The 27,545-nt window shown below is 42.3% G+C and overlaps 1 protein-coding gene across 1 annotated transcript in view; it reads right to left on the reverse strand.

Annotated features, from left to right (window-relative positions):
• LOC126092184 (slit homolog 1 protein-like) overlaps positions 1-27,545 on the reverse strand; it is a 98,551-nt gene that overhangs the window by 60,308 nt on the left and 10,698 nt on the right. The window contains exons 2-3 of the mRNA XM_049907660.1: positions 12,354-12,590; positions 4,281-4,454 (exon numbers count right to left, since the gene is read on the reverse strand). Of these exons, the coding sequence (XP_049763617.1) occupies positions 4,281-4,454; positions 12,354-12,503 (324 nt within the window). The 5' untranslated portion in view covers positions 12,504-12,590. The remainder of the gene's footprint in view (positions 1-4,280; positions 4,455-12,353; positions 12,591-27,545) is intronic.

Below are 27,545 nucleotides of genomic sequence, written 5' to 3' on the forward strand. Positions count from 1 at the left end.
GTCTTTTCCCATCCATCTTTAGTTCTTCCATAATTTTGGGGAGTCTCTGCCCATGCATTCTCTTAACATGCCCATACCATCTTCATCTCTTTCTTTCAATTTCTTCTCTCATACTTTTTTGTTTGAGGTCCTTTCTAATCTCTACATTCCTTACTCTGTCCATTCTTGTTTTTCCCTTAACTGCTCTGAGAAATTTCATTTCCCCTGCTTGCAGTCTGCTCCAATCACTTTCTGTCATTGTCCATAGGGATGTAATAATTCTTATACATAAGGAGGTTTGCTCTTTCTGAAACTTCATTGTTCCAAATCAGATGTTTTATTGTTTGGTAGAAATTGCCTCCCTTCTGTAACCTCCTATTAATTTCGTTAGTTATTCTTACATCCCTAGATATTTCACTCCCTAAATAAGTGAAACTTTCTACCACTTTGAGGGCTTCTCCATTCAAGGTAATATTTCCGTTGATTCCTTTCTCCCTTCCAAATACCATTATTCTACATTAATCATTTGTTGGTGGTGTAATTTTCTTCGGTCCCTTATTCTGATGTAGTCTTCTCGGGATGTGATTTACTTTTCCCTCTCGATGAGATAAGAGCTGATTTGAAGCTTTCTGGACAAATTCTTCACCTGAAGATAAAAATAGTCATCGCATGAGTCCACCAGCGAAGTGCAGTTGAGGGGAATGCTATCTTGGAAATTTATTTGCAATACCAAATTTTCCTTTACCTCTCCTTTTCATGCACTTTATGAAGATCTTAATAAATACAGCATATTGAGCGTTATTTCGATTTATTTTCAGTGCAAGAACAGTAAAAATTGTAAGTAAAAGAAACATTCTGCATAGAAACTCGAACTACGAGCCTCGGATTTTCGTTCCTCACTCTTTCCTCTGCGCTAGTCGCTGCCCGGAGGCTACACTGACGTAAATGACAACATCCCTTCATTTAGATGCTCGGACTGCCATAGAACCGTAATCACAATCGTTGTGATGAGTAGACGTTTTGATTCTGGGTTGTGTAAATTATGCCACTGTCAAGGTTGTGAGAAAAATGGTTCAAATGGCACTGAGCGCTATGGGACTTAACTTCTGAGGTCATCAGTCCCCTAGAACTTAGAACTACTTAAACCTAACTAACCTAAGGACATCACACACATCCATGCCCGAGGCAGGATTCTAACCCGCGAGCGTAGCGGTCGCGCGGTACCAGGACTGTAGCGTCTAAAACCGCTCGGCCACACTGGCCGGCCAAGGTTGTGAGTTTGTTGCTGCTATCGTTCCTAAAATAATTTCATGACGGATGTAATTCTCATGTTCCGAACACGTTGCTTTCAAATTCTTTATTTCTCTCGATTAGCCGGCCGATGTGGCCGTACGGTTCTAGGCGCTTCAGTCTGGAACCGCGTGACCGCTACGGTCGCAGGTTCGAATCCTGCCTCGGGCATGGATCTGTGTGATCTCCTTAGGTTAGTTAGGTTTAAGTAGTTCTAAGTTCTAGGTGACTGATGACCTCATTAGTTAAGTCCCATAGTGCTCAGAGCCATTTGAGCCATTTCTCTCGATTACAATTTCTTGGACGTTATGCTAAAGCGATGTACTGAGGACTGATGTAAACAAATCATTAGTGTTATCGTATTCAATTTTTAATATATTTTATTGTAACTAAACAATTTACATGGGTTTGGTCTCTTGAGGGGCACATAAAATAACTTATGACTTCTTTCTTTTTTCCTTGCTTTCCAGTAGTTTTTCATTCTTTCTCTATGTTGTTCGCTTCTTTCTTCTGGTCATATTTCGCCTGTCTTCTTCTTTGTTTTGCCCTGGAAGCCCTTGAAAATTTTTCGTCTTCCTCTGAACTTTTCCCTGTTACTATTTTTTCTCTGATATTTCAGTTTCTATCATGTCTGTTTTAAATCCTTTCATCCACACCATTGATGTTTTTGGTTTCTGTCAAAATAGCTATAATCCCTTTTTGTTTTTCTTTCTCATTTCGCTTCTTTTAGGTGTCTAAACAATAAATTCTTCTCCATCTCATGTGTCTAATTATCCTTCTATTCTCTCGTAAATTTCTTTATTACTTCTTAATTTCCGTTTCCCATTGTCATATTTTGGTCCCAAGATTTTCCTAACTATTTTGCTTTCGTTGTTTTCTGCTTCACCAAATCGTTTGGCTGCATTTAATAAAAGGCATCCTGAAGCAAGGCATTCTTGTGTAAAGACAATGTGGTAGCGTCGAAGTTTGGCATTTGTGAATGATGATTTCTTTTTGTACAACTTTTTTTTGAACTGAAAAGTTAGAATCTTTGCCCAAAGCATTCAGCTGTATTATCTCACCTAGAAAAATTAGTAGTCAGTTTTGTGCTTCTGTAGTCAGTTTCCATGTGTTTCTGTGCCTCCTATGTGTCTGCCATATACTCTGTTTTTTCCAAAATACGTCCATAGACATGTTTTGGAAGGTGTCTCTTGTAGAGGATTTATCTGCATTGCTGCATCTTCTATAGATTCAGCTTATATTGCAAGAGCGTTTACTACTGCCATATAATCAATTCTCAGATTATCAAACTTTTTCCAAATTATGATTTTTAAAATTCTTTCTGCTTCAGTTCTTTTCCTCCTTTCCCTGATTGTCTCTTTTAGTATGCAGTTGAGCAGTAGGGACACTTTATTACAATATTAAAACATTTTATACATTTTGTTGTTATCATTATTAAAATCATAGGAGTCTGTGGCAATTTAAAATTGGAGGAGACGGGCATTCCAATTTGGGGGAGGGGGGGGGGCAGCGGAGCCACAGTAATGAATTGCAACTTACCCCCCCCCCCCCTCTACCTAAGAGCCGAAGCCTGTATCCGCGAGTGAACCCACAACCATACTGGAATAATCACCATCACCTAACATTCATAGTATTAAACTAAACAGTTACAACCCAACAGCGCAATTACTATTTATTGCTACTGCATGTGAATTAAGGCAGCCAGTGTGACACGTGCGAGATGTTTTCAGCTAAGTCATCGGATTAGCATTTAGCTGAAGCACATAGTTTGTCTGCTACTGGCAGTACAATTAACGGCCGTAGTATCCAATCTACGCGTCTGTAGCCTCTCACTTCGGGTGCTTCAATCCTCCTCCGTTGACTGGCTGCCCCCATAATTCGAAGTTCAAGGGACCTCAGCTTGGATAGTTGACAGTTCGGTTTAACGAAGGTGCGACTGATTTAGGAGCAGCAGGAAAAAGTCGAAGAAGGGGCTTCCCATCCAAATACAGAAGTTAAAAATTAATTCTGTATTTTTTTACAAAGCAACAACTAGAACTTAAACCGAAATCCATTTTTAAGTTTCATAAACTGTTTTATTTTTAACAACTAAAATGAAAAGCACATAGAAATTCCTAAAACACTTAATAACAAATTTGTTTTATTTTGCAACGAAAAAAAGTCAATGTACTTTTTCTGATTTAGTGCCCTCCAGTGGGCTTGATCAAGTGCATTTTCTAATGTGATAAGGGCCGCAACACATCTATATCTACTACTGTTATAAGCATATACGTGCCCAACGTTTCCAATGATGACTTTGCCTCTTTTAGAATCAGAGATGACTCTGTTTCTCCTTTTTAAAAACGGCGAGGTTAGGTCCATTTCCTCTCTCTGTATGATTCTTTTTCAGCGGTCCGATCTTTCTGCTTCAGCACTATTGACAGCGTGGATGGTGGAATCCCGAGATTTTTCGACGCATCCTTTTGTTTTCACTCCACATTCCAAGACCGTAACAAACAGTTTCTTTTCTGTGAGAGTCAAACACTTACACATCTTTGAGTCATTGTTGGAACTGATCTGTGTATTAATTACATTATGAATTTTTGAGTAAACAGAGGAAGGTCGTGAAGATTTGAAGGCGAAACAAATACACAAACAACTGACAAAACAACTTGAATTGACCAGTGTAAAATAGACGCTAACTTCGAATTATTCAGTATTTACGGGTGGTCTGTCATTATTATCAAATGGCTCTAAGTACTATGGGACTTAAGTTCTGAGGTCATCAGTGCCCTAGAACTTGTAACTACTTAAACCTAACTAACCTAAGGACATCACACACATCCATGCGCGCGGTTCCAAACTGTAGCGCCTAGAGCCGCTCGGCCACCCTGGCCGGCGTCGTTATTATCGCTTCGATTCATTCGTTCATCAGATGCTTCCCAGAGATGCTTCGCCAAACTTCCTGCAGTTTTTTCTTTTATTTCAAAAGTTTTTTAAACAAGATGATCACGAATTGTGTGAGAACTGACCTGTAAATTCGGTGCGAAGGCGAACAGTGCTCGTGGCTCAATTTTCTCAATAGCGTTGCCAGAGAGGTTGAGAAAGTGCAGGCTCTCGACGCTGGTAAACGAATCAACCTGCAAGGACTTGAGCTGATTCTGAGCAAGATCGATGAACTCCAGCGAACTGAGGCCAGAAAACACCTGTTAGAAAAGGAAAATACCATCTCTTAATTATTGGCCATATTATCTGCATAGGACGGCTGGAACTTTAAATAGTGTCAACTAATTATTTACAAATTACGCAAAATAGATACATGTTCCACAGTTGTACTGTTCTTCAGAGTTGCTACCAGTATTGTGATGTGGAAGTCGTAGGATACCATTAGCAGTGCGAGTTGTGTCGATGGTTTGAGTGAACGATCTGTTGCCCGACGAATCTCTGTAACGGTTCTGAAGCGAATGCTTCCTTCAGTTTAGGAATCAAGTTGAAGTCGGAGTTTCTGAAGTCCGGGGACTATGGTTCGTTAATTTTTGGAACACAGCTTAGAAAAAGAACCGTCGACACTTTCTGCAGGACCCGCTGATCATTTTGCAGGACAACGCTCGGACGCTTACGTCGCACGTTGTGACTGATTAGGTCGATCGTTTGGGCTGGGAAGTGCCGTACCATCAATCACACTCTCCGGACTTAAGTCCTTGCTATTTCACCTGATTACTAAATTGAAGAAAGCGCTTCATGGCATTCGCTTCAGATCTGTTACAGAGATTCGACGGGCAATAGACTGGTCCACTGGAAGTATCAACACAACTCGCGCTGCTAAGAATATCCTACGACTTCCACGTCTCCGACAACAGGTTACACGCAATAGTGGTGACTACTTTTAAGGACAGTAAAACTTTGAAACATGTATCTATTTTTCGTAAGTAGTGGCCACTATTAAAGTTCCAATTCTCGTACACGGCGAGCAGAGCATTGGTCGGATATTGTAGAAACAGATAGTACAGCAACTTCCGACTAGCAGTCACTATCCTAGGACGCAAACGTGTCATACAGCACAGCACACAGGAAAGAAAGACAACAATATTGCTTTATTTATATCTACGCCTCATATTAACTGAAGTTGTCCAGTGCATCTTGAAATGCAATACAATGAATAATGTATACTTCTACACGACTTTACTTACTGCTAGGCGATTTCTACACAGTACAGGATGTTTCGAAAAGACTCATCCTGAAACTTCCTGGCAGATTAAAACTGCGTGCTGGACCGAGACTCGAACTCGGGACCACTGAGGTAGTAGTGGAAGTAAAGCTGTGAGGAGGGGTTGTGAGTCGAGCTTGGGTATCTCAATCGGTGGAGCCATTGCCCGCGAAAGGCAACGGTCCCGATTTCTAGTCTCTGTGCGACACACAGTATTTATTTACCAGGAAGTTTCGTCATCAGCACACATTCCGCTGCCGAGTGAAAAATTCATTCAGAAGACTCACCATATTTCACAAAACTATCTTCTACATGAACGAAGACAGGAAATTAGGGTAAATTTTATGTTACGCTACTTTAAGTTACCGTTTCATGTGGTAATCGGCAGGGAGTTCTCTTGGGACAGCTAAGTGTCTCATTCGCTTGTTCGTTCGTTCACTGGCCACTGTACGTCGGGTCGAGACGGCTTTTTCCAAACTTCTGAGAGCATGCCGAAAATTTCATTTTTCAACAGAATGAACCACCGGCACTGTAGGACCTGCAAGTAAAGGCATTTCTTGATTGTGAATTGCCTTAATGATGGATGATCCATAGAGGACTTCACATTGCACCACTTGCCTCAGTGTCGTCTGACCCCACGGGATGTATTTAAAATTTTTTTTAGGGCTACTGAAAGCAACTTTGGATGAAATGCGAAGCTGCATGGCAACAGTGGTGAATATAGGGCTCATGACGTCGTGCATACGGTTGTGCGCACATTGAACATTTGTGAGAGGTAAACAAAACCTTTGAACCTAAATATAATTCTACGCGTGGCATTCAGTAATTAATGCAACAAATTTTTTTCTGAAAGTATGTTGGTTTTCTTCGGGATTACCCACTCTTTTGCCTGCAAAACCATATATTTCAAAACAATCTCCGTTCAGTGCAACGGCCTTACGCCACCTTACTGGGGAGGCGTGTGTGACCACGTGGTGCAATTCTACTGGTCGACGTCGAGGCCAATGCCTTGCTGCATCAACAACTTTCCCTTTATCCACGATAGTTTCCCGCAGAGAGTATCCTTCACTGGGTTAAACAGATAGCAGTCGGAATGAGAGAGATCCGAGCTGTAGGGTGCATGAGGAAGAACAGCCCAATAAAGTTTTGTGAGCTCCTCTCTCGTGCGGAGTTTTGTGTGAGGTCCTGCGTTGTCATGGAGAAGGAGAAGTTCATATACTTCCTGTGGTGACGTACACGTTGAAGTTGTTTCTTCGATTTCATGAGGCTAGCACAATTCATTTCAGAGTTAGTCGTTGCACCATGAGGGACGACATCAAACAGAATAACTCCTTCAGGGTACCAGAAGACTGTCGCCATGACTTCACCAGCCAATGGTGCCGCTATGAACTTTTTCTTCGGAGAAGAGATGTTGTGGCGCCACTTCATGGATTGCCGTTTCCTTTCTGGTTCGAATTAACGAACCCGTGTGTCATCGCCTATGACCATGTTCGACAAAAGTTATCACGATTAGCTGTAGCCCGCAAGCAGTTCCGCACAGAAGGTCCTTCGTGGTTCTTCACGGTCTTCTGTTAGGCGGCGAGGAACCCGGCGGGCAAGTACCTTTCAGTACTCCAAGTAGTGGACGAGTGTGTCAGCACGACCAACAGAGGCGCCCAGTTGAGCAGCGAGATGTTTGATTGTGATTCGTCGATCATCACGAATGAGAGTGTCCGCACGTTCCAACATGGTAGGAGTCACAGCTGTGTGCGGCCAGTCGGCGCGTGGGAGATTGGACAGGTTTGTGCGATCTTGTTGCGGTGACGACAGATGCCTCGCCCAACGACTTACCGTGCTTTTGTTCACTGTCATATCTTCGTAGACATTCTGCAAGCGCCTATGAATAATATCTGCGATGCTCTGGTTTTCCGCCAAAGAATGTCTATGACAGATCTCTGATTCGAACGCACCTCTGTTGTAGTCGTCATTTTGAAGGCTACGTATAGCACCGCCACCAATCGGAACTTCATGGAATTATAGTGGCTGAAGCGAGAATATTTCAAAATATCCTACAAAAAATTTCGCATTTTTACAACCGAAACTGTCCGATAAAAAAAGTGTTGCATTACTTATTGAGTGCCCCTCGTAAAAAATACGCAAGGTTGTATGTGCATACATGTAAAAGATATACCCTTGTGAAATAGCAAAGTTGCTTTAAAAATAAAACTTTTGAAGTATGATGCATAAGTTGATTTACCGTAACTTTCTATCTTCATTCCTGTAGAAGACATCTTATCCTTTTCCTTCACTGGTACTGCAGCACTTGATGTGCCTTAGCCTCCTCGAATATCTGCATCCACACGTCTCTTCTCTGCTTTTCTCTTTCATCCTAGAATTTCTATCTTGGTAACGTCAGCCAACATTTTCGAACCATCTTATTCTTGGTCGGCCTTTCCTCCTGGTGGAATGTAATCTTCCTTTATTATTCTTTTCGACATCCTGTCATTTACTATCCTCACCATGTGTCCTAATTAGTGAATTTACAAATAATGAAAACACTTCACTACATCTTTCCCCTTTACAATCTGTTGTAATTCATGATTTTATCTCACTCGCCAACTCTCTTCCTCCCTCACAGGACCGCAGTTTTTTGCCGTACTTCCTCTGTCAAATGCCCTTCGATACTTTATATCCACTTCTGACAGCGTCCACATTTCTGACAACTGGTCCTACAACGAAACAGTTTGTTGTTAACTTTATTAATCTTGTAATTAGAGAATCCTTAAATACTTGTGAGTTCGCACAATACGGTTTAATTCCTGCTTGTATCAAATGGTTCAAATGGCCCTGAGCACTATGGGACTTAACTTCTTAGGTCATCAGTCCCCTAGAACTTAGAACTACTTAAACCTAACTAACCTAAGGACATCACACACATCCATGCCCGAGGCAGGATTCGAACCTGCGACCGTAGCGGTCGCGCGGTTCCAGACTGCAGCGCCTAGAACCGCTCAGCTACTCCGGCCCTGCTTGTATCATTTCCTAAGTAGACTGCCTCATATTATTAGCAAGTTTAAAAGGGCTTCTAATAATGGGAGCATCTGGTACAGTTAAAATATTTGTTAGAGGCGTTCAGGTCTCGTGGTGTACTTTTAGCCTTGAAACTGGATATTATCGTGTATTTTGTTTTACTGTCGATTACAATGAGTCCAGTTTCTGTTCCTTCTGCTTGTATTATTTCGACCACTTCTATAAGGTTTTTTAAATCCCTTGCCACAATTGCATTATATTAGTAAATGCACGCATGGTATCTCATCATTATTGTACGTTTATTGCCTACTTTTTTATCGCATTATGAAAACTATCGAGGAAGCTAACTGCGCAGAAATCTTGTGTAACAGAAGAAATATTTCAACTGATTGACGAAATAACGACGTTAAAAATGAGCGGGGGAAGAAAGACCAGCAATATTAGTCTTTTGGGAATGAAATACATAGAAATGATAGGACGCCAAGACGAAGTGGTTGCAGGAAAAATGCGAAGAAACTGATAAAAAAATGGTCGCTGGAAGTTTCGATTCAGCGTACAGAAAGTTCAAAACAACCTTCATTGAAACCAGAAAGGCAAATGTGTCAACTTCAGGAATGCAAGAGGAATTCCACTGCTAAACTCAGAAGAGAGAGCGGATATGTGGAAAGCCTCTAGAAGGGTGAAGAAAATATCTGATAACGTGATAGACGAAGATTTGGGAGTCGATACTGAAAAGTATTGGGAACACTGTACAGTATCAGAATCAGAGTTTAACAGAGCTTTGGAATATTTACGGTCAGACAGAAAGGTTAGATAACATTCCTTTGGAAATCCTTTGCCGGCCGGAGTGGCCGTGCGGTTCTAGGTGCTACAGTCTGGAACCGAGTGACCGCTACGGTCGCAGGTTCCAATCCTGCCTCGGGTATGGATGTGTGTGTGATGTGCTTAGGTTAGTTAGGTTCTAAGTTCTAGGCGACTGATGACCTCAGAAGTTAAGTCGCATAGTGCTCAGAGCCATTTGAACCATTTTGAAATCCTTTAATGATAGGGGACAGTGGTAAAGAAACGACTATTCAAGCTGGTTTGCGGAAGCTATGATTATGGAGTTATTCCATTAGGATTTCTGAAAAGTATCATCTACTCATTCACGAAAATAGCAAGGACAGCTAAATGTGAGAAATACCGTATAAAAATCTTAAAAGCGTCCAAATTGCTGACGAGAATAACAGGCAGAAGAGTGAAAAAGAAAACTAAGGCTTTGTTTGACGACCATCAATTGCACAGAGAGGCAGGTCTTACGCTGCACTCGATAATGGAAGCAATACTCAAGAAAATTCAAGGCATGTTCATAAGATTTGTCGACCTAGAAAAAACCATGTAGGAGGGAGTGAATCTTCCAAAAATATGTACGATAAGCTACAGGGAAAAGGGGGATAATATACAGAACTAAGAGGGAAAAAAACGAATAGAAGGCCAAGTGTTCGGATTAGAAAGGATATAAGACAGGGTTGAAGCCTTTCGCTCCTGCTATATAATCTACGCATCGAAAAAGAAGAAGTAAGACCTTTAAAAAATACGATAACAACAAAGAATAGTGTGAGACCCAGAGAAATAGTGTACTCTAGGCGACATCGCTAATAACGTTCCAAGAACACTGCATGACATCTACACACATGAAAATCCGTACAGCAGACCTCGAACAGACACCAAACAAACACGGCAACAAGATCCTTGGAAGGACAGAAACTCAAACACAGACACAGACACTGATGTAGGTGCAGACACAGAAAATGAGACAAACTCAACAGTAATATCAGACACAGACCCGTTACTTAAGGAATATAAAACCTAAAATAGATCAATAAGATAATTATAGGAAATGCAGACACACCACATTATCGATTTATGTATCTAAACTGCACTTTTAATATGCTAACTAAGTAATGTAAAGGAAATGACTAATGTAAACAATGAGACAATCAGTAAGTCTAAGTATTACGCCACACAGCGAGACCAGGCTCGAAGATTAAGTTCCGAGGCCCCCCTGGCACCTATTACATTAGTTAAGTGAAACAGTAATAATCAGCTCTAGTTTTTAGGCAACAGAAACAAATACACACAGAGTCACACGTGACGTATTTGATTTCGTAATATAAGAAGAAATAGTTTTGAACGCTACTTCAGGTGAAGCAGTCTCAATGTTTCCGTCGAGACCCTCACAGCTGGGATAGCAAAACCACAAACCATAATTTATACATTATAATTCGTTTTAACAGTAAATAAAATCAACAGATAGTTCATCTTTCTATTATTTTCTTCTAAATTACTAACATTTATTATTTTAACCGTCCCTTTCCTTCACCTACTTTAATTTTCTTTGTAACTCATTGTTACAACTCTTCTTTTTATTGCTCAAAACAACTTTTGCTAGTTATGTGGAACACTGTAGTGTTATATATAAAATTGTAAAATGTGCGACCTGCTTTTAAAATATTAGGCAGCGTATCTTTAAATGTACACCATGTGATCAAAATTATCCGGACACTCGTAAAAACAAACGTTTTTCATTTTAGGTGAATTGTGCTGCCACCATCTGCCAGGTACTCTGTAGTCATTAGAGATCGTGAGAGAGCAGAATGGTGCGCTCCGCGAACTCACGGACTTCGAACATGGGTCAGGTAATTGGGTGTCACTAGTGTCATACGTCTGTACGTGAGATTTCTACACTCTCAAATATCCATAGGTCCACTGTTTCCGATCTGATTGTGAAGTGGAAACGTGAAGTGACACGTACAGCACAAAAGCGTACAGGCCGACGTCATCTGTTGGCTGACACAGACCGCCGACTGCTGAAGAGGGTCGTAATGTGTAATAGGCAGACATCTATCCAGACCATCACACCGATGAATGCCAAACGACGCCTCGCTTGGTGTAATGAGCGTAAACATTGGAGGATCGAACAGTGCAAAACGTTGTGGGAAGTGACGAATCGCGGTACACAATGAGGCGATCCGATGCCGGGGTGTGGGTATGGCGAATGCCCGGTGAACGTTGTCTGCCACCGTGTGTAGTACCAACAGTAAAATTCGGAGGCGGTGGCGTTATGGTGTGGTCGCGTTTTTCATGGAGGGAGCTTGCACCCCTTGTTGTTTTACGTGGCACTATCACAGCACAGGTCTACACTGATGTTTTAAGCACCTTATTGCTTCCCACTGTTGAAGAGCAATTCCGGGATGGCGACTGCATCTTTCAACACGACGAGCGCCTGTTCATAATGCACGGACTGTGGCGGAGTGGTTACACAACAGTGACATCCCTGATCTGAAACCAAAAGAACACCTTTGGGATGTTTTGGAATGCCGATTTCGCGCCAGGCCTCACCGACCGACATTGATACCTCTCCTCAGTGCAGCACTCCGTGAAGATTGGGCTGACATTCCCCAAGAATGCTTCCAGCACCTGGTTGATTGGATGCTGTCGTCAAGGCTAAGGGTGAGCCAACACCATACTGAATTCCAGCATTACCGATGCAGGGCCCCAAGAACTTGTAAGTCATTTTCAGCCAAGTGTCCGGATACTTTTGATCATATAGTGTACAATAAGTGATATGAAACGAGTAATGCAACTAACCTTATCCTGTTATAGGTGCCCAGTTCTTTTAGTGCTCAGTTAAGTGCTGGCCTGTAGATACTATTAAAAGCTTATTTAAAATAAACAAACATGGAGTGGAGATCTACGTCATATCCATAAATTTTTCAAATTATTTGCTTAGTAACAAAGCGTAGAGGAGACAATCGTGTGAACCTGGATGAAACATTTTGAAACACGCGGTATTTAAGCTACAGCGGACGAGGCGTTATTTATTTTGAGGGGAGGGGGAGAGACAGACCTTTTTGTTGAGTTCGGTAAGGATGTTCCGGGCGAGGGAGAGGCGCTGCAGTTGGCGCATGTTGGAGAAGGCCCCCGAGTGCACGGAGCGGATGCGGTTGTCCGACAGGTCGAGCAGCCGCACCTCGTACAGGTCCAGCGGGTAGACCATGGTGAGCCCGTTCAGCCGGTACGTCGCCCACAGGAGGCGCCCGTGGAACCCTGCCTTGGAGTACGACGACGTGTCCGCCTGCGTCTCCTGTCGGAACAGCACACACACACACATGACAACTCCAGGCAAGCCACTGCAATAAGAGTACAGGGTCTCGTGGTGGTAACATCCAATAAAATGTTCTCCAGCTTCCCGCCACGTCAAATGTTTGAAATGCAGCAAGCTTTCAACCGAGCATTCGATGGCCACTGGCAAGTGGACTGACTGTTGCACATACGCCCTTACATACTTTAGCTGCCGGCTGTGACGTCATTAGAGCTTCCAACATCGCCATTTAATGAAAGTCACTGTATACTAACATACACTCTAAGAAAAAAAAAAAAAAGGAACGACGCACCACTGAGGAATTATCCCAATGGGACGGAAATCGGTAGATGTGATGTACATGCACAGGAAAAAAATTACAATTTCAGAAAAAAAATGGATGAGTTTGTAAGACGTGTACATTTCTATTGTCTATTGTCAAACCACAGTTTATGAAAGATGTTTATATTTTATTAATAGGATTAAGTAGGAATAATTAATATTTGTCATGTTGTAAATAATGATGGTAGCAGGGAATGTCTGCACCAAAGTATTGTTGGCAGGAGAAACCGCACATTTATGTAATCTTAAAAAGGGCGGGAGAGACCGCGTGTGGATACATTTTAAGAAAAGAGCGGGAAAGACCGCGCATTGATACATTTTGTAATGGTAGCAGGGATTGTCAGCTCCAGAAAGCATAGTTGGCGGGAGAGACCGCACTTTGGCATTCGTAGGAAGTCAGTAGTAAGCGAGAAGTGAAACGAGTCGGTAGCAGGTCTGAAGCGAGAGGTTGAGAGGAGCGGTGTGCCTGCCAGCCACCAGCTACGATTTACAAGATATTGTAAACGGAGGTACAGAGACATCAGCTAATTATTATCATAAGAGGCACTAATATTATTGAAATATTTTTTTGAGAAACTCAAAGACTACTGAAGGTATGTTTGCGCAATGCTAGTTGTAAGATTATTGTAAAAAGTAAGTCCCATTTGAACGTTTGTAAAATCATTTCATTCAGAATATAATTAATTTTTGCCAGCAATATTGCATTACTGATTATAATCCATCCCAAAAACCATCAACGTAAAACTTTGCAAAATTTTATTGTTCTCAAGAAAAAGTTTAACTATGAATATTAATTAAAGAATAACGTCAGCTTTGCTATTAAAGAATAACGCCAGCTTTGGTGATAAATACCGCCTCTTATTATGACAGCCCACCAGCAGCTAATAAAGTATAGTAAAACAGAGTAAGTACATTCATGTCGCAGTTCGATGTAGCAGTCAGGTGGCGATCCAGTAACAGTAAAAAAAGGTAAGGAACAGTTTTGGGTTATTGCAGGTAACGACTGAGGGTCACGACGACGACACATTCAATGTTTCGTCGAAATCATCGGAAATCACTTTTAATAAGCAGCAATTAAATTTGTATGCGAAGATTGAGAAAGAGAATAAATTTCAAAGGGAAGATTTCATTTGTTATTATTAAGCGACACATAGAAAACCTAAGGGAAGGTTTCATAGGTTATTGTAAAAGGGAAGGTTGCGTAACAAAAGAGATATAGAGGAGACGGGAAGGTTTCAAGTTATTGAAGAGAAAGAGCTTCACAAACTGAACAAGTCAGTAACGCGTTGGTCCATCTCTGGCCCTTATGCAATAGTTATTTGTCTTGGAACTGATAGACAGAGCTGTAGGATATCCTCCTGAGGGATATCGTGCCAAATTATGTCCAAGTGGCGCGTCAGATCGTCAAAATCTTAAGCTGTTTGGTGGGTCCTGCTCATAATGCTCCAAACGTTCTCAATTGGAGAGACACCCGGCAATCCTGCTGGCCAAGGTACGGTTTGGCAAACGGGATGACAGGCAGTAAAAAACTCTTGCCGTTTGCGAGCGGGCATCATCTTGCTGAAATGTAAGCCCCGGATGGCTTGCCATGAAGGGCAACGAAACGGGCCGTAGGCTATCGTCGACGTACCGCTGTGCTGTAAGGGTGTCGCGGACGATAACCAAATGGGTCCTGCCATGAAAAGAAATGGCACACAGACCATCGCTCCTAGTGGTCGGGCCGTATGGCGAGCGGTAGGTTGGTATCCCACAGCTCTTCACGGCGTCTCCATACATCTTTTCGTTAGTTATAGGGGCTCAAATCGAAGCACGACTCATCACTGAAGTTAATGAGATTCAAGATTTGTTTGGAGACGTCCTGCACAGCCGTAGGATTTAGACGATCTAAAATGTTCAAATGTGTGTGAATTCCTAAGGGACCAAACTGCTTAGGTCATCGGTCCCTAGACTTACACACTACTTAAACTAATTTAAACTAACTTATGCTAAGAACAGCACACACACCCATGCCCGAGGGAGAACTCGAATCTCCGGCGGGAGGGGCCGCACAGTCCGTGACATGACGTCTCAAACCGCGCGGCTAGACGATCTAAAGCGTCAGTCAGACAGAATTTGGCACGATATCCCTCAAGAGGATATCCAGCACATCTGTCAATCAGTGCCAAGGCAAATAACTGCTTTCACAAGGGCCAGAGATGGACCAACGGGTTATTGGCTTCCTCAGTTAGTGAAGGTCATTCTCTTGAATAAGTCATTCAGTTTTTCTGAAACTGTAATAATTTGTCTGTACATGTTCACCACAGCTACCGATTTCCGTCTCATTTGGATAATTCCTTCGTGGTGCTTCTTTTTTTTTGTGTGTGTCCTGGAGTGTATAAGGGTGTACGTTGACTCCCACATATGGCGATGCTATAGACCCCAGTGACGTCACAGCCTGCAGCTAGAGTGTCTAAGGACGTAAGTGCAGCCCATCAGCACTCATTCTACTTGCCAGTGGCCATGGAGTACTTGGTCGAAAGTATCACCACTTGTAATACTAAGTACTGGCTCAAATGGTTCAAATGGCTCTGAGCACTATGGGACTCAACTGCTGTGGTCATAAGTCCCCTAGAACTTAGAACTACTTAAACCTAACTAACCTAAGGACAGCACACAACACCCAGCCATCACGAGGCAGAGAAAATCCCTGACCCCGCCGGGAATCGAACCCGGGAACCCGGGCGTGGGAAGCGAGAACTAAGTACTGTACACTTATTATAAGGCGCAGTCAAATGAAAGCCAGACAGATGAGAAAAAAAGTAAATAAACTGTTTAACTGTTAATAAATTTATCCCACTATGTGACGAGAGGCTTAATGACTTCATGGGAAAACGTTTGTGGTTGCCTATGCTCTACGGAACCATGATCGCACCGTCACGTGCACGTCTTGATCCGAAGCAAATTGACGGCCACGAATGTCTTTCTGGGCTCCAAAAATATGGAAATCGCCAGCAAAAAGTGCCCGCCCACATGTTGCCAAGGTCGTTTCGACTACAATTCAGAAATGTTGCTGGGAAGTCCTTACACATCCTCCACACACACTCGATATCTCCCCATGCGACTTCCATATTTTTGAGCCCTGAAGAAAGACAGTTGTGGACTTTGATTTGCTTCAGACGAAGACGTATACGCCTGAGTACAATCGTGGTCCTATAGGCAACCGCAAAATTTTTTAGACCTTACTATTAGAAGAAAGAATAACAGATATCAGTTTGAAATTTATTGGAATTATGCCTCAACACGTACTACAACACACAGCTCCTCCTGTCGCCCCACAACCCTCAAAATGGCAGCATTCCGGTCCACGATCGACAGAGCTATCGAAGTACATGTAAAACATTCAATAGTGGCAAAGAAATTACATCACAAAAAATAAAAGAAGACAACACCTTTCATACAATCCCATTCCTATGTTATATTTCATATCAGACTGCCAGTGTCTTCAAACGAAAAGGCATAAACACTCTTAAAAAAAAAAAAAAACACCACAGACGACGAAATTGGACTAAAGTTACCTCACAACAGCAATACACGAAATCCACTTCATCTCACAGATGTGTACGAAATTGAATGATTGGACTGCGACTGCGTCGCCATATGCGAGACAGGTAGATCATTTGAGATTAGATTCAAAGGACACATGGTAGCACAAAATACTAAAAATACAACACATTAGCATTAGCCACCCACTTGCATGAAACAAAACACCATGTTAACACCAGAAGTATCAGCCGCCTACACATCCAACCTAAAGGCAAAAAACTAGACATCCTTGAAACACTATGAAACAAAAACCCTAGGCTAACATCACATGTATCAGCATCCTGCACAGCCAACCTAAAGGCAAAAAACTAAACATCCTTGAGACACTCCAAATATATAAACACCAAACAAAACAATCTGAATCTACATTAAATGACAAAAATGACGATATTCACAATAGGATCATCTCTGTTTTCAGCAACTGCCTACGTTATTAAACTTACAATGCACATCACACACACACACACACACACACACACACACACACACACACACACACACAGACACACAAACACACACACACATACACACACCTTAATGTTTACCGTAAATAATTAGTTATGTTAGCATGACATCTCCCAAATCTACAATGGATTGACCTCATTAGCAAATATACACCTGTCAGCCTGAAATTATATGTATATCAAATAATGCTGCAAATGGTATATCTACTGCATATTTTAAAGCTTTAATCAATGTATTACCCCAACCTTTATTAGTTATTACATGTAACAGATACACTCGTAATATTAGAACCCCCTGCTTCGGAAAATTTGCTCTATCCAACGACTTCTTCCACTCTCTCTCTCTTCCTCTCTCTTTCTCTTTCCTTACCTCTCCCTCTGCCTCCAATCTTACATCCCTATCTCTGAATCCCAACCAAAATTGTTATTTATGTATAATTTCAGCAATGTAGCCAACATAATTATTGAACTTCAAGTTTGCAACATGTCACCTCATTATATAAATTAGTGTGAAATTTAAGCTATATAAACTTAACAGAAGCGGATTTATATACCACATGAAATATTTATTCCAATGCATGTGTTCAACATCTCAAAACAAAGATCTCCAAAACCCTTGAAAACTTACTCCATAATAAAGTTGTTATGTTGTATATACTTTGTCCTTTTTGGTAATGTTTCTGTTTGGTTATATGTTCCTTGCACTTAATAGTTTCCAGGCGTCATCTTTGTTTATAAAATATGTCAGTATACATATGATGCCTTACGACAGTGAAAGCAATCTGTGACCACTGGAGGTATTCTATGCTACTTATTTTATTTTTATCTTTAGATAGACGTTTAGTTTTTTTCAAAAAAAAAAAAAAAGAAAAGAAAAGAAAAAACAAAACCGTGTTTTGAAACAATGTTTCGTTTCTCTACTAGACAGTGCCACAAGTTCCTCCAAAAATTATAACACAACAGATACATATGTCATACTAACAAATGTAAATCTACCTGATGACAGAGGCTTAAACCTTTGAAAGGCGTCATGAAGATAAATAAACAGTGACTGGTAACAGTAAACTGGTTGTTTCATTCGATGTCACAGACATTTTTAACAGAAAAGGAAATAAATGACAGTGATTTTTGTACACTGAAATAAACTTTAAATTTCTCCTCAGCGAAATTCGTATGTTGTTTATGGGAAAAACGTTCATACAAGGGTCCCAGCAGCATTAGTTCGAACTGCTTCCGCCTGGGGTTCCAAATAGCCACTGTTTTTCCAAGCTGCATAAGCGCTCTTGTATGTGTCATAGTGTATTCAGACAAAGAGCCAACTTCGTGAGCTAATCCTTCAACACTGTCGCCATTGTCTCCAGACAAACAAATGGCGATTATTTCCTCAGCAATAATCATACCGTCGCCAGCATCACTGCCGTTCCTCAGCCAGTCATTTATGTCATTAACATCTATTTGACATAGAGTGTAGATTTCAGTGATAAACGATATATGCAGTAATGATTTTATGTTATTTACAACATAAATTCTTTTTTAGGTATAAACAAATTCATTGTAATCTGTAAAGATGTTATTATGTTCCACGTACCATAAACCTTTGTATCCAAAGTTCTGTATAACTTCCATGTAATGCTTATGGAAAAGGAGAATGCTTTGGTCCTACAGGAAAAATTTAATCTGTGCTAATTTTGTTAAGATGGAGGCGACAAATTAAAGCGTGTTAGCTGAAGCTGGGACGTGGCTGTGTAATGTTGGGCAGAAGGGACTTGTCGTTTTATAAGGGGTAAAGAGTAGTATTTCAGTGGAAAGGAGACCGTTTTACTAATAGTAATAGTAGAAGGCTGTATGATGGACAAGAAAAATATAATACGGAAATGGCGGAAAAAGTTTTAGAGAGCAGATTGTCATAAGACATTCTTGTAATGAGCTACTATATTTTAAGAAGAAACACTATTTTTTTTAACTAACAACGAATAGAGGAGACCAGGAGACAAGCTCGCTAGAGCCAAGATTCGAGATAGAACATTCAGCAGTGGATTGTGCAGAAGACAGAAGATTATCAAGACGAAGAATCAAGAGATCGAAAGTACGAGAAGAGAGAAATCGTTATTACAAAACGCGAGTGTACCCTGCATTAATGCAGAGTAGATACGAAACAGTTAAAGATGTTATTACACCTGAAAGACTGAAATTATGAACTACAACGATGATACGAACTTCGTTATAAAAGTGACTGCTATCGATTGTCTGTACTTGAGAAAGGAACTGTTAACACTGTGGCTATTGTTAAATTATTTACTTTAACTTGATAGTTAAATATTAATAATGTAGCACCATGACACTCAAATAAGTTGTTGTGTGTGAGTTTACAAACGGTGTCTGATTTTCGCCTAATATTACTCTTGGACTCCTTGCTCCGAAAGAAAAATTTAGGACTTCGAATGGATTGGAGATCTACATCGACATCTACATGGTTACTCTGCAATTCACACTTAAGTGCCTCTACCGTACCACTCTGGAATGGCGCGTGCGAAAAAGGAACATCTAAATCTTTCCCTTCGAACTCTGATTTCTCTTATTTTAGTATTATGATCATTTCTCCCTACGTAGGTGGGTGCCAACAAAATATTTACTCATTCGGAAGAGAAAGTTGGTGATAGAAATTTCGTAAATAGATCTCGCCGCAAAGAAAACCGTCTTTGTTTCAGTGACTGCCACCCCAACTTGCGTATCGTATCCGTGACACTCTCACCCCTATTGCTCGATAACACGAAAGAAGCTGCCCTTCTTTGCACTTTTTCGATGTCCTTCATCAATCTCACATGGTAAGGATCCCATACCGCGTAGCAATATTCCATCAGAGGACGGACAAGTGTAATGTAGGCTGTCTCTTTAGTTGGTTTGTCGCATCTTCTAAGTGTTCTGCCAACAAAACGAAGTCTTTATTTCGCCTTCCCCACAATATTGTCTATGTGGTCTTTCCAATTTAAGTTGCTCCTAATTGTAATTCCTAGGTATTTAGCCGAATTGACTGCCCTTAGATTTGTGCGATTTATCGTATACCCAAAATTTATCAGATTTCTTTTAGTACCCATGTGGATGACCTCGCACTTTTCTTTGTTTAGTGCTAATTGCCACTTTTCGCACCATACAGAAATCCTCTCTAGATCATTTTGTAATTGGAATTGATCGTCTGGTGATTTTACTAGACGGTAAATTACAGCGTCATCTGCAAACAATCTAACGGGGGTGCTCAGATTATGACCTAGATCATTTATACAAATCAGGAACAGCAGAGGGCCTATGACACTACCTTGCGGAATGCCAGATATCACTTCTGTTCTACTCGATGATTTACCGTCTACGACTACGAACTTGACCTCTCTGAGAGGAAATCACGAATCCAGTCGCACAACTGAGAAGATACTCCATATGCACGCAATTTGATTAATAGTCGCTTGTGAGGAACGCTATCAAAAGCCTTCTGGAAATGTAGGAATACGGAATCGATGAGATCCCTTGACAGCACTCATTACTTCATGGGATTAAAGAGCTAGCTGTGTTGCACAAGAACGATATTTTCTGAATCCGTGTTGGTTATGTATCAATAAGTCCTTTTCTTCAAGGTGATTCATAATGTTCGAGTACAGTATATGCTCCAAAATCCTACTGCAAATTGAGGTCAGTGATATGGGTCTGTAATTCAGTAACTCCCATTTCCTTTCTTGAATATTGGTGAGACCTGTGCTACTTTCCAGTACTTATAGGAACAGACCTTTCGTCAAGTGAGCGGTTGTATACAATTGCTAAGAAAGGCAGTATTGTGTCTGCATATTCTGACAGCTAACAGCTGCTCTGGTTTCGAATTCTGGAATATTTACTTCGTCTTCTTTCGTGAAGGAATTACGGAAAACTGTATTTAATAACTCCGCTTTAGTGGCACCATCATCGGTAACATTTCCATCGCTATCGCGCAGTGACGGTATTGACTGTTTTTTGCCACTGGTGTACATTACATACGACGAGAATCTCTTTGGGCTTTCTACCGAATTTTGAGACAATGTTTCATTGTAGAAACTGTTAAAAGCATCTCGCATTGACGTTCGCAATAAATATCGAGCTTCCGTGGAACTTAGCCAGTATTGGGGATTTTGCGTTCTTCTGAATTTGGCGCGCTTTTTTTCGTTGCTTCTGCAACAGTGTTCGACGTGTTTTGTGTACCATGGTGGATTAGTCCCGTCTCTTATTAACGTATGCGGTATGTATCTATCTATTGATGTCGATACTGTATCTTTGAATTTGAGCCATATCTGGTCTGCTAGCTAGCTTGAAGGGAAAGACCGAGTGGGGTGGCGCAGTGGTTAGACACTGGACTCGCATTCGGGAGGACGACGGTTCAATCCCGCGTCCGGCCATCCTGATTTAGGCTTTCCGTGATTTCCCTAAATAACTTCAGGCAAATGCCGGGATGGTTCCTCTGAAAGGGCACGGCCGACTTCCTTCCCAATCCTTCCCTAATCCGATGAGACCGATGACCACGCTGTCTGGTCTCCTTCCCCAAAACCAACCAACCAACCTTGAAGGGAAAGGAGACCCTATCTTAAGGAGGCATCAAGCGAATTTTTATCTGCTGTTTTAAATAGATATATTTTGCGTTTATTTTTAGTGGTTTTGGTTGATATGGTTTTGAGCCTCGCAACAATGACCTTGTGTTCACTAATGCCTGTATCCGTCATGTATGTTAGGCTAAAGAGCCTGAATTACCAATCACGGTTTGTACTCTTAGCTCTGAAACCATTGAGATAAAGCACACAAGTCAGCACTATTATTTAGGATGGCCGTTCTCAAGTTTATTTGCTTTGCATTGATATACAGCTGCATGTTGTAGCACACATGTCGCATTTGCAATGAGACACAACTAACGAATCATTACTGACCTGTAATGAGCTACAGTCTATGTTCCCTCAAATGGAAGGCACGTTATTTACTCTGTCTTATAATAGCTCCCTCCATAGGCCTTAGCAGGCACATCGGCACCAACCGAGCGCCATGTCATCCTCCCTCAATGGCTTCATTGCATGGGTTAGAGAGGGGTGTGGATCAGCACACCGATCTCCCGGCCGTTGCCAGTTTTCGTGACCGAAGCCACTGCTAGTCGATGAGGTAGCTCCTCAATTGGCGTCGCGAGGCAGAGTGCCTCCATTCCTGTCCCCATCCCTGGCAGTAGCGGGATTGTATCTACATCTACACCTCCATCATACTCCACAAGCCACATAAAGGTGCCACAAACTGAGCCCTCCAACCCTGTTCCTCTCGCGATTAGCGTGTGCTTTATAACCTTCAAAAAGCGACACTTATTCCGGGATCTTTCCTTGGATACTCCTGTAGTTTGCTAATATCATGTTAACCTTTTCTGTCTCTGATCCGCTAGGACGAACATTCTCTGAGGACATTGTGGCTAATTTATCAGGCAAATCGTGTTTGCCCGCCAATCCTGTTCCTCTCCCGATAGCGTGTGCATTATAACCTTCAATAAGCGACAGTTATTCCGGGATCATTCCTTGGATACATCTACGGTTTGTTAAAATCATATTCTGCATCTACTTACATACTCCGCAATCCACCATACGGTGCGTGGCGGAGGGTACCTCGTACCACAACTAGCATCTTCTCTCCCTGTTCCACTCCAAAATGACTGCCTATATGCCTCTGTACGAGCCCTAATCTCTCTTATCTTATCTTTGTGGTCTTTCCGCGAAATATAAGTTGGCGGCAGTAAAATTGTAATGCAGTCAGCCTCAAATGCCGGTTCTCTAAATTTCCTCAGTATCGATTCACGAAAAGAACGCCTCCTTTCCTCCAGAGACGCCCACCCGAGTTCCTGAAGCATTTCCGTAACACTCGCGCGATGATCAAACCTACCAGTAACAAATCTAGTAGCCCACTTCTGAATTGCTTCTATGTCCTCCCTCAATCCGACCTGATAGGGATCCCAAACGCTCGAGCAGTACTCAAGAATAGGTCGTATTAGTGTTTTATACGCTGTCTCCTTTACAGATGAACCACATCTTCCCAAAATTCTACCAATGAACCGAAGACGACTATCCGTCTTCCCCACAACTGCCATTACATGCTTGTCCCACTTCATATCGCTCTGCAATGTTAAGGCCAAATATTTAATCGACGTGACTTTTATATCTCTTATCTGCGAGGTCGAACATTCTCTGAGGACACTGTGGCTAATTTATCAGGCAACTAATTTATCAGGCAAATCGTGTTTGATACCAAGGGAGAGCTTCTATAACCGAAAAAATTCCCATGTGCACGCCACATGTACTCTGCTACTCTAGTATCCGCTTCCTGCGTGTAGTGCACGCCTGACCTGTTGAGGGGAACCCTACAATTCACCCGACAGCAGAGGTCAGAAATTCCTGTTCAATACGTCGCAGAGTCGCCTGAGCCTTTAGTATGGAGCTTTCACTTTGTTCCAAACCAGAGGACCACAATCAATCCCGGCTACTGTGCTGAAGATAGACAGCCTGTAACCCACGTGCGATCATAGATGCCCCAAGTTTGACAATGTTCCTGAGTGCATTACCGTTCGCACCTCTGGCCAAATAAGGATGCGTCCAGCTCTGTTAAACATGATCGTTTTGGTGGTATATGTGTTATGATGTGGGAAGGCATCACGTTGTATTACTAGCCTCCAAAACTTTTAACACGGTACGCTCACTGGTCAACGCTATTATGACGCTGTAATCCTTCCTCATTCGCAGCTTTTCAGGAGTGCACTCGGTCCTCAAAACTCAAGTTTGAACGACAAGATGTTCAGCGAATGGACTGGCCCGCCCGTTTCCCCGACTTAAATCCCTTCGAGCACGTGTGAGATTCGTTAGGGAGACGTACTGCAGCACGTCCGCATTCACCAGCGACCGTCCAGCAGCTGTAAACCGTGCAGGTGGACGGATGGAACGCCCTACCATAAGTACTCGTTACCAGCCTTGTGATCAGCATGTGAGCGCGTCCGGCCATCCTGATTTAGGTTTTCCGTGATTTCCCTCAGTCACTCCAGGCAAATGCCGGGATGGTTCCTCTGAAAGGGCACGACCGACTTCCTTCCCCATCCGTCCCTAATCCGATGAGACCGATGACCTCGCGGTCTGGCCTTCTTCCCCAAACAACCCAACCCAACGACCCCTAATTTCTCTCGTCTTCGCGTTCCTTACGCGACATGTACGTTGGCGGCGGTAGAATCGATCGGCAGTCAGCCGTAAATGGCGGTTATTCAATGTTTGTCAGTAGTGTTTCGCGGAAAGATGTAGTCTGTCTTCCAGGGCCTGCCATTTGAGTTCTCAAAAAATCCTCCGCAATACTCACATGTTAATCGGACGTACCGGTAACAAATGTGGCAGTACGGCACGGAGTTGGAAGACCAAACACTCAGGCAGTAGCAACCTTTGTACTGTGTGCATCCACAGCTGTAGAATTGAGTCACAATGAATAAGACCGCTTCAGCTGTATGATAAATCCTTATTTCTGATCCAACTGGTCTCGCGGAGTTAGAGCCACATCCTCAGGGATGTTGTTGTTGTTGTGGTCTTCAGTCTTGAGACTGGTTTGATGCAGCTCTCCATGCTACTCTATCCTGTGCAAGCTTCTTCATCTCCCAGTACCTTCTGAAACCTATATCCTTCTGAATCTACTTAGTGTATTCATCTCTTGGTCTCCCTCTACGATTTTTACCCTCCACGCTGCCCTCCAATACTAAACTGGTGATACCCTGATGCCTCAGAATATGCCCTACCAACTGATCCGTTCTTCTAGTCAAGTTGTGCCACAAATTTCTCTTCTCTCCAATTCTATTCACTATCTCTTCATTAGTTATGTGATCTACCATCTAATCTTCAGCATTCTTCTGTAGCACCACATTTCGAAAGCTTCTATTCTCTTCTTGTCTAAACTATTTATCGTCCACATTTCACTACACTACATACAAATACTTTCAGAAACGACTTCCTGACACTTAAATCTGTACTCGATATTAACAAATGTCTCTTCTTCAGAAACGATTTCCTTGCCATTGCCAGTCCACATTTTATATCCTCTCTACTTCGACCATCATCAGTTATTTTGCTCCCCAAATAGCAAAACTCCTTTACTACTTTAAGCATCTTATTTCCTAATCTGATTCCCTCAGGATCACCCGACTTAATTCGACTACATTCCTTCATCCTCATTTTGCTTTTGTTGACGTTGATATTATATCTTCCTTTCAAGACACTGTCCATCCCGTTCTACTGATCTTCCAAGTTCTTTGCTGTCTCTGACAGAAATACAATGTCATCGGTGAACCGCAAAGTTTTTATTTCTTCTCCGTGGATTTTAATACCTACTCCGAATTTTTCTTTTGTTTCCTTTACTGCTTGCTCAATATACAGATTGAATAACATCGGGGAGAGGCTACAACCCTGTCTCACTCCGTTCCCTACCACTGCTTCCGTTTCATGCCCCTCGACTCTTCATGGTTATAGATTTATAATTTATTCCTAACGATAAGTAATATGACTCAACATTCGTTGTCGCTTGTGATAAAACTTTTAACAGTCAAGAGGTCGGTAGGTCAATTTCTGCTTTATTCTACGTTGAACTACCGCCCTCTTGATGGTTAAACAGTTTTATCACAATGGAACTAAGAGTGCTGGGACATCTACAACATTTCGTTTGGAGTAAATTACAAGTGAGTATCCCTGAAGATGTGGCTAAACTAGCTGGATCAAAAATAAAGATTTATCATACAGCTGAAGCTCTCATACTCATCATGAACCGTGCAGCACTCAAGAATGGGTCGCAATAGTGTTCTGTAAGCTGTCTCCTTTCCATAAATTTTCCTAAAAAACCGACCTGAAGTTCTCGTTTTCCATTTCATACCGCTTTGAAACGTTACACTTACATATTTAATCCACGTTACTGTACCAAGCACTACACTACCAATACTGTATTCGAAGTTCACAGCGTTGTTTTTTCTATTTAACTGCATTAACTTATATTTTTCTGCACTGGCGTCTAAAATTAAAGCAACAAAAGGAAATAGTGCAAGGTTGCCTTTATTTTGCCACAAAACAGAATTAACAGATGATAGTACACTAGAAACAATGTCATGTGAATACAGAACGCAAACAACCGCAACATGCGTAACGCTAGACAAAATTGTTCTTCGTTTTTTCCAACTTAATGGATTTGCACACACATTCCGACAACTGGCTGATGTGCTCAGTATAGGGCGTGACCACCTCTGGCTGCAATACAGGCCTAACAAGGACGGGACATCCTGTGAATGATGTCATCGGTCTCATGTTGAGTCAATAACGCCCATTCTTCTTGCTGAGCTGCTCGCAGTCTAGGAGAGTGGTTGGTGGACGTTGACCGGATGCAACCCGTCTCCCTAGGGCATCCCAGGCGTGCTCAATGGGACTCAAATCGGGAGAGCGAGTAGGCCACGCCATGCGTGCAGTATCTTCCAAGAAAAGATCAATAACCAGTGCTCTATGAGGTTGAGCACTATCATCCGCCAATACGGCGTCTGGGCCCACAGCACCTCGAAACAACCGCACATGATGTCCCAAGATCTCGTCACCATCCCTGACAGCAGTTAAATCTTGCCGATTCACCCGTAGAATTTCATGAGGAGGGGTCCAAGTGGCAAACATAACCTCTGTCCACACCATCAGGGATCCTTCTCGATATCAGCCTCATTCCAGAATGAAACTTCCTGGCAGATTAAAACTGTGTGCCCGACCGAGACTCGAACTCGGGACCTTTGCCTTTCGCGGGCAAGTGCTCTACGAACTGAGCTACCGAAGCGCGACTCACGCCCGGTACTCACAGCTTTACTTCTGCCAGTATCTCGTCTCCTACCTTCCAAACTTTACAGAAGCTCTCCTGCGAACCTTGCAGAACTAGCACTCCTGAAAGAAAGGATATAGCGGAGACATGGCTTAGCCACAGCCTGGGGGATGTTTCCAGAATGAGATTTTCACTCTGCAGCGGAGTGTGCGCTGATATGAAACTTCCTGGCAGATTAAAACTGTGTTCCCGACCGAGACTCGAACTCAGGACCTTTGCCTTTCGCGGGCAAGTGCTCTACCAACTGAGCTACCGAAGCACGACTCACGCCCGGTACTCACAGCTTTACTTCTGCCAGTATCTCGTCTCCTACCTTCCAAACTTTACAGAAGCTCTCCTGCGAACCTTGCAGAACTAGCACTCCTGAAAGAAAGGATATAGCGGAGACATGGCTTAGCCACAGCCTGGGGGATGTTTCCAGAATGAGATTTTCACTCTGCAGCGGAGTGTGCGCTGATATGAAACTTCCTGGCAGATTAAAACTGTGTGCCCGACCGAGACTCGAACTCGGGACCTTTGCCTTTCGCGGGCAGAAGTAAAGCTGTGAGTACTGGGCGTGAATCGTGCTTCGGTAGCTCAGTTGGTAGAGCACTTGCCCGCGAAAGGCAAAGGTCCCGAGTTCGAGTCTCGGTCGGGCACACAGTTTTAATCTGCCAGGAAGTTTCAT

Source organism: Schistocerca cancellata, chromosome 7 (genome assembly GCF_023864275.1).
Source record: "Schistocerca cancellata isolate TAMUIC-IGC-003103 chromosome 7, iqSchCanc2.1, whole genome shotgun sequence".
Lineage (NCBI taxonomy): Eukaryota > Metazoa > Arthropoda > Insecta > Orthoptera > Acrididae > Schistocerca > Schistocerca cancellata.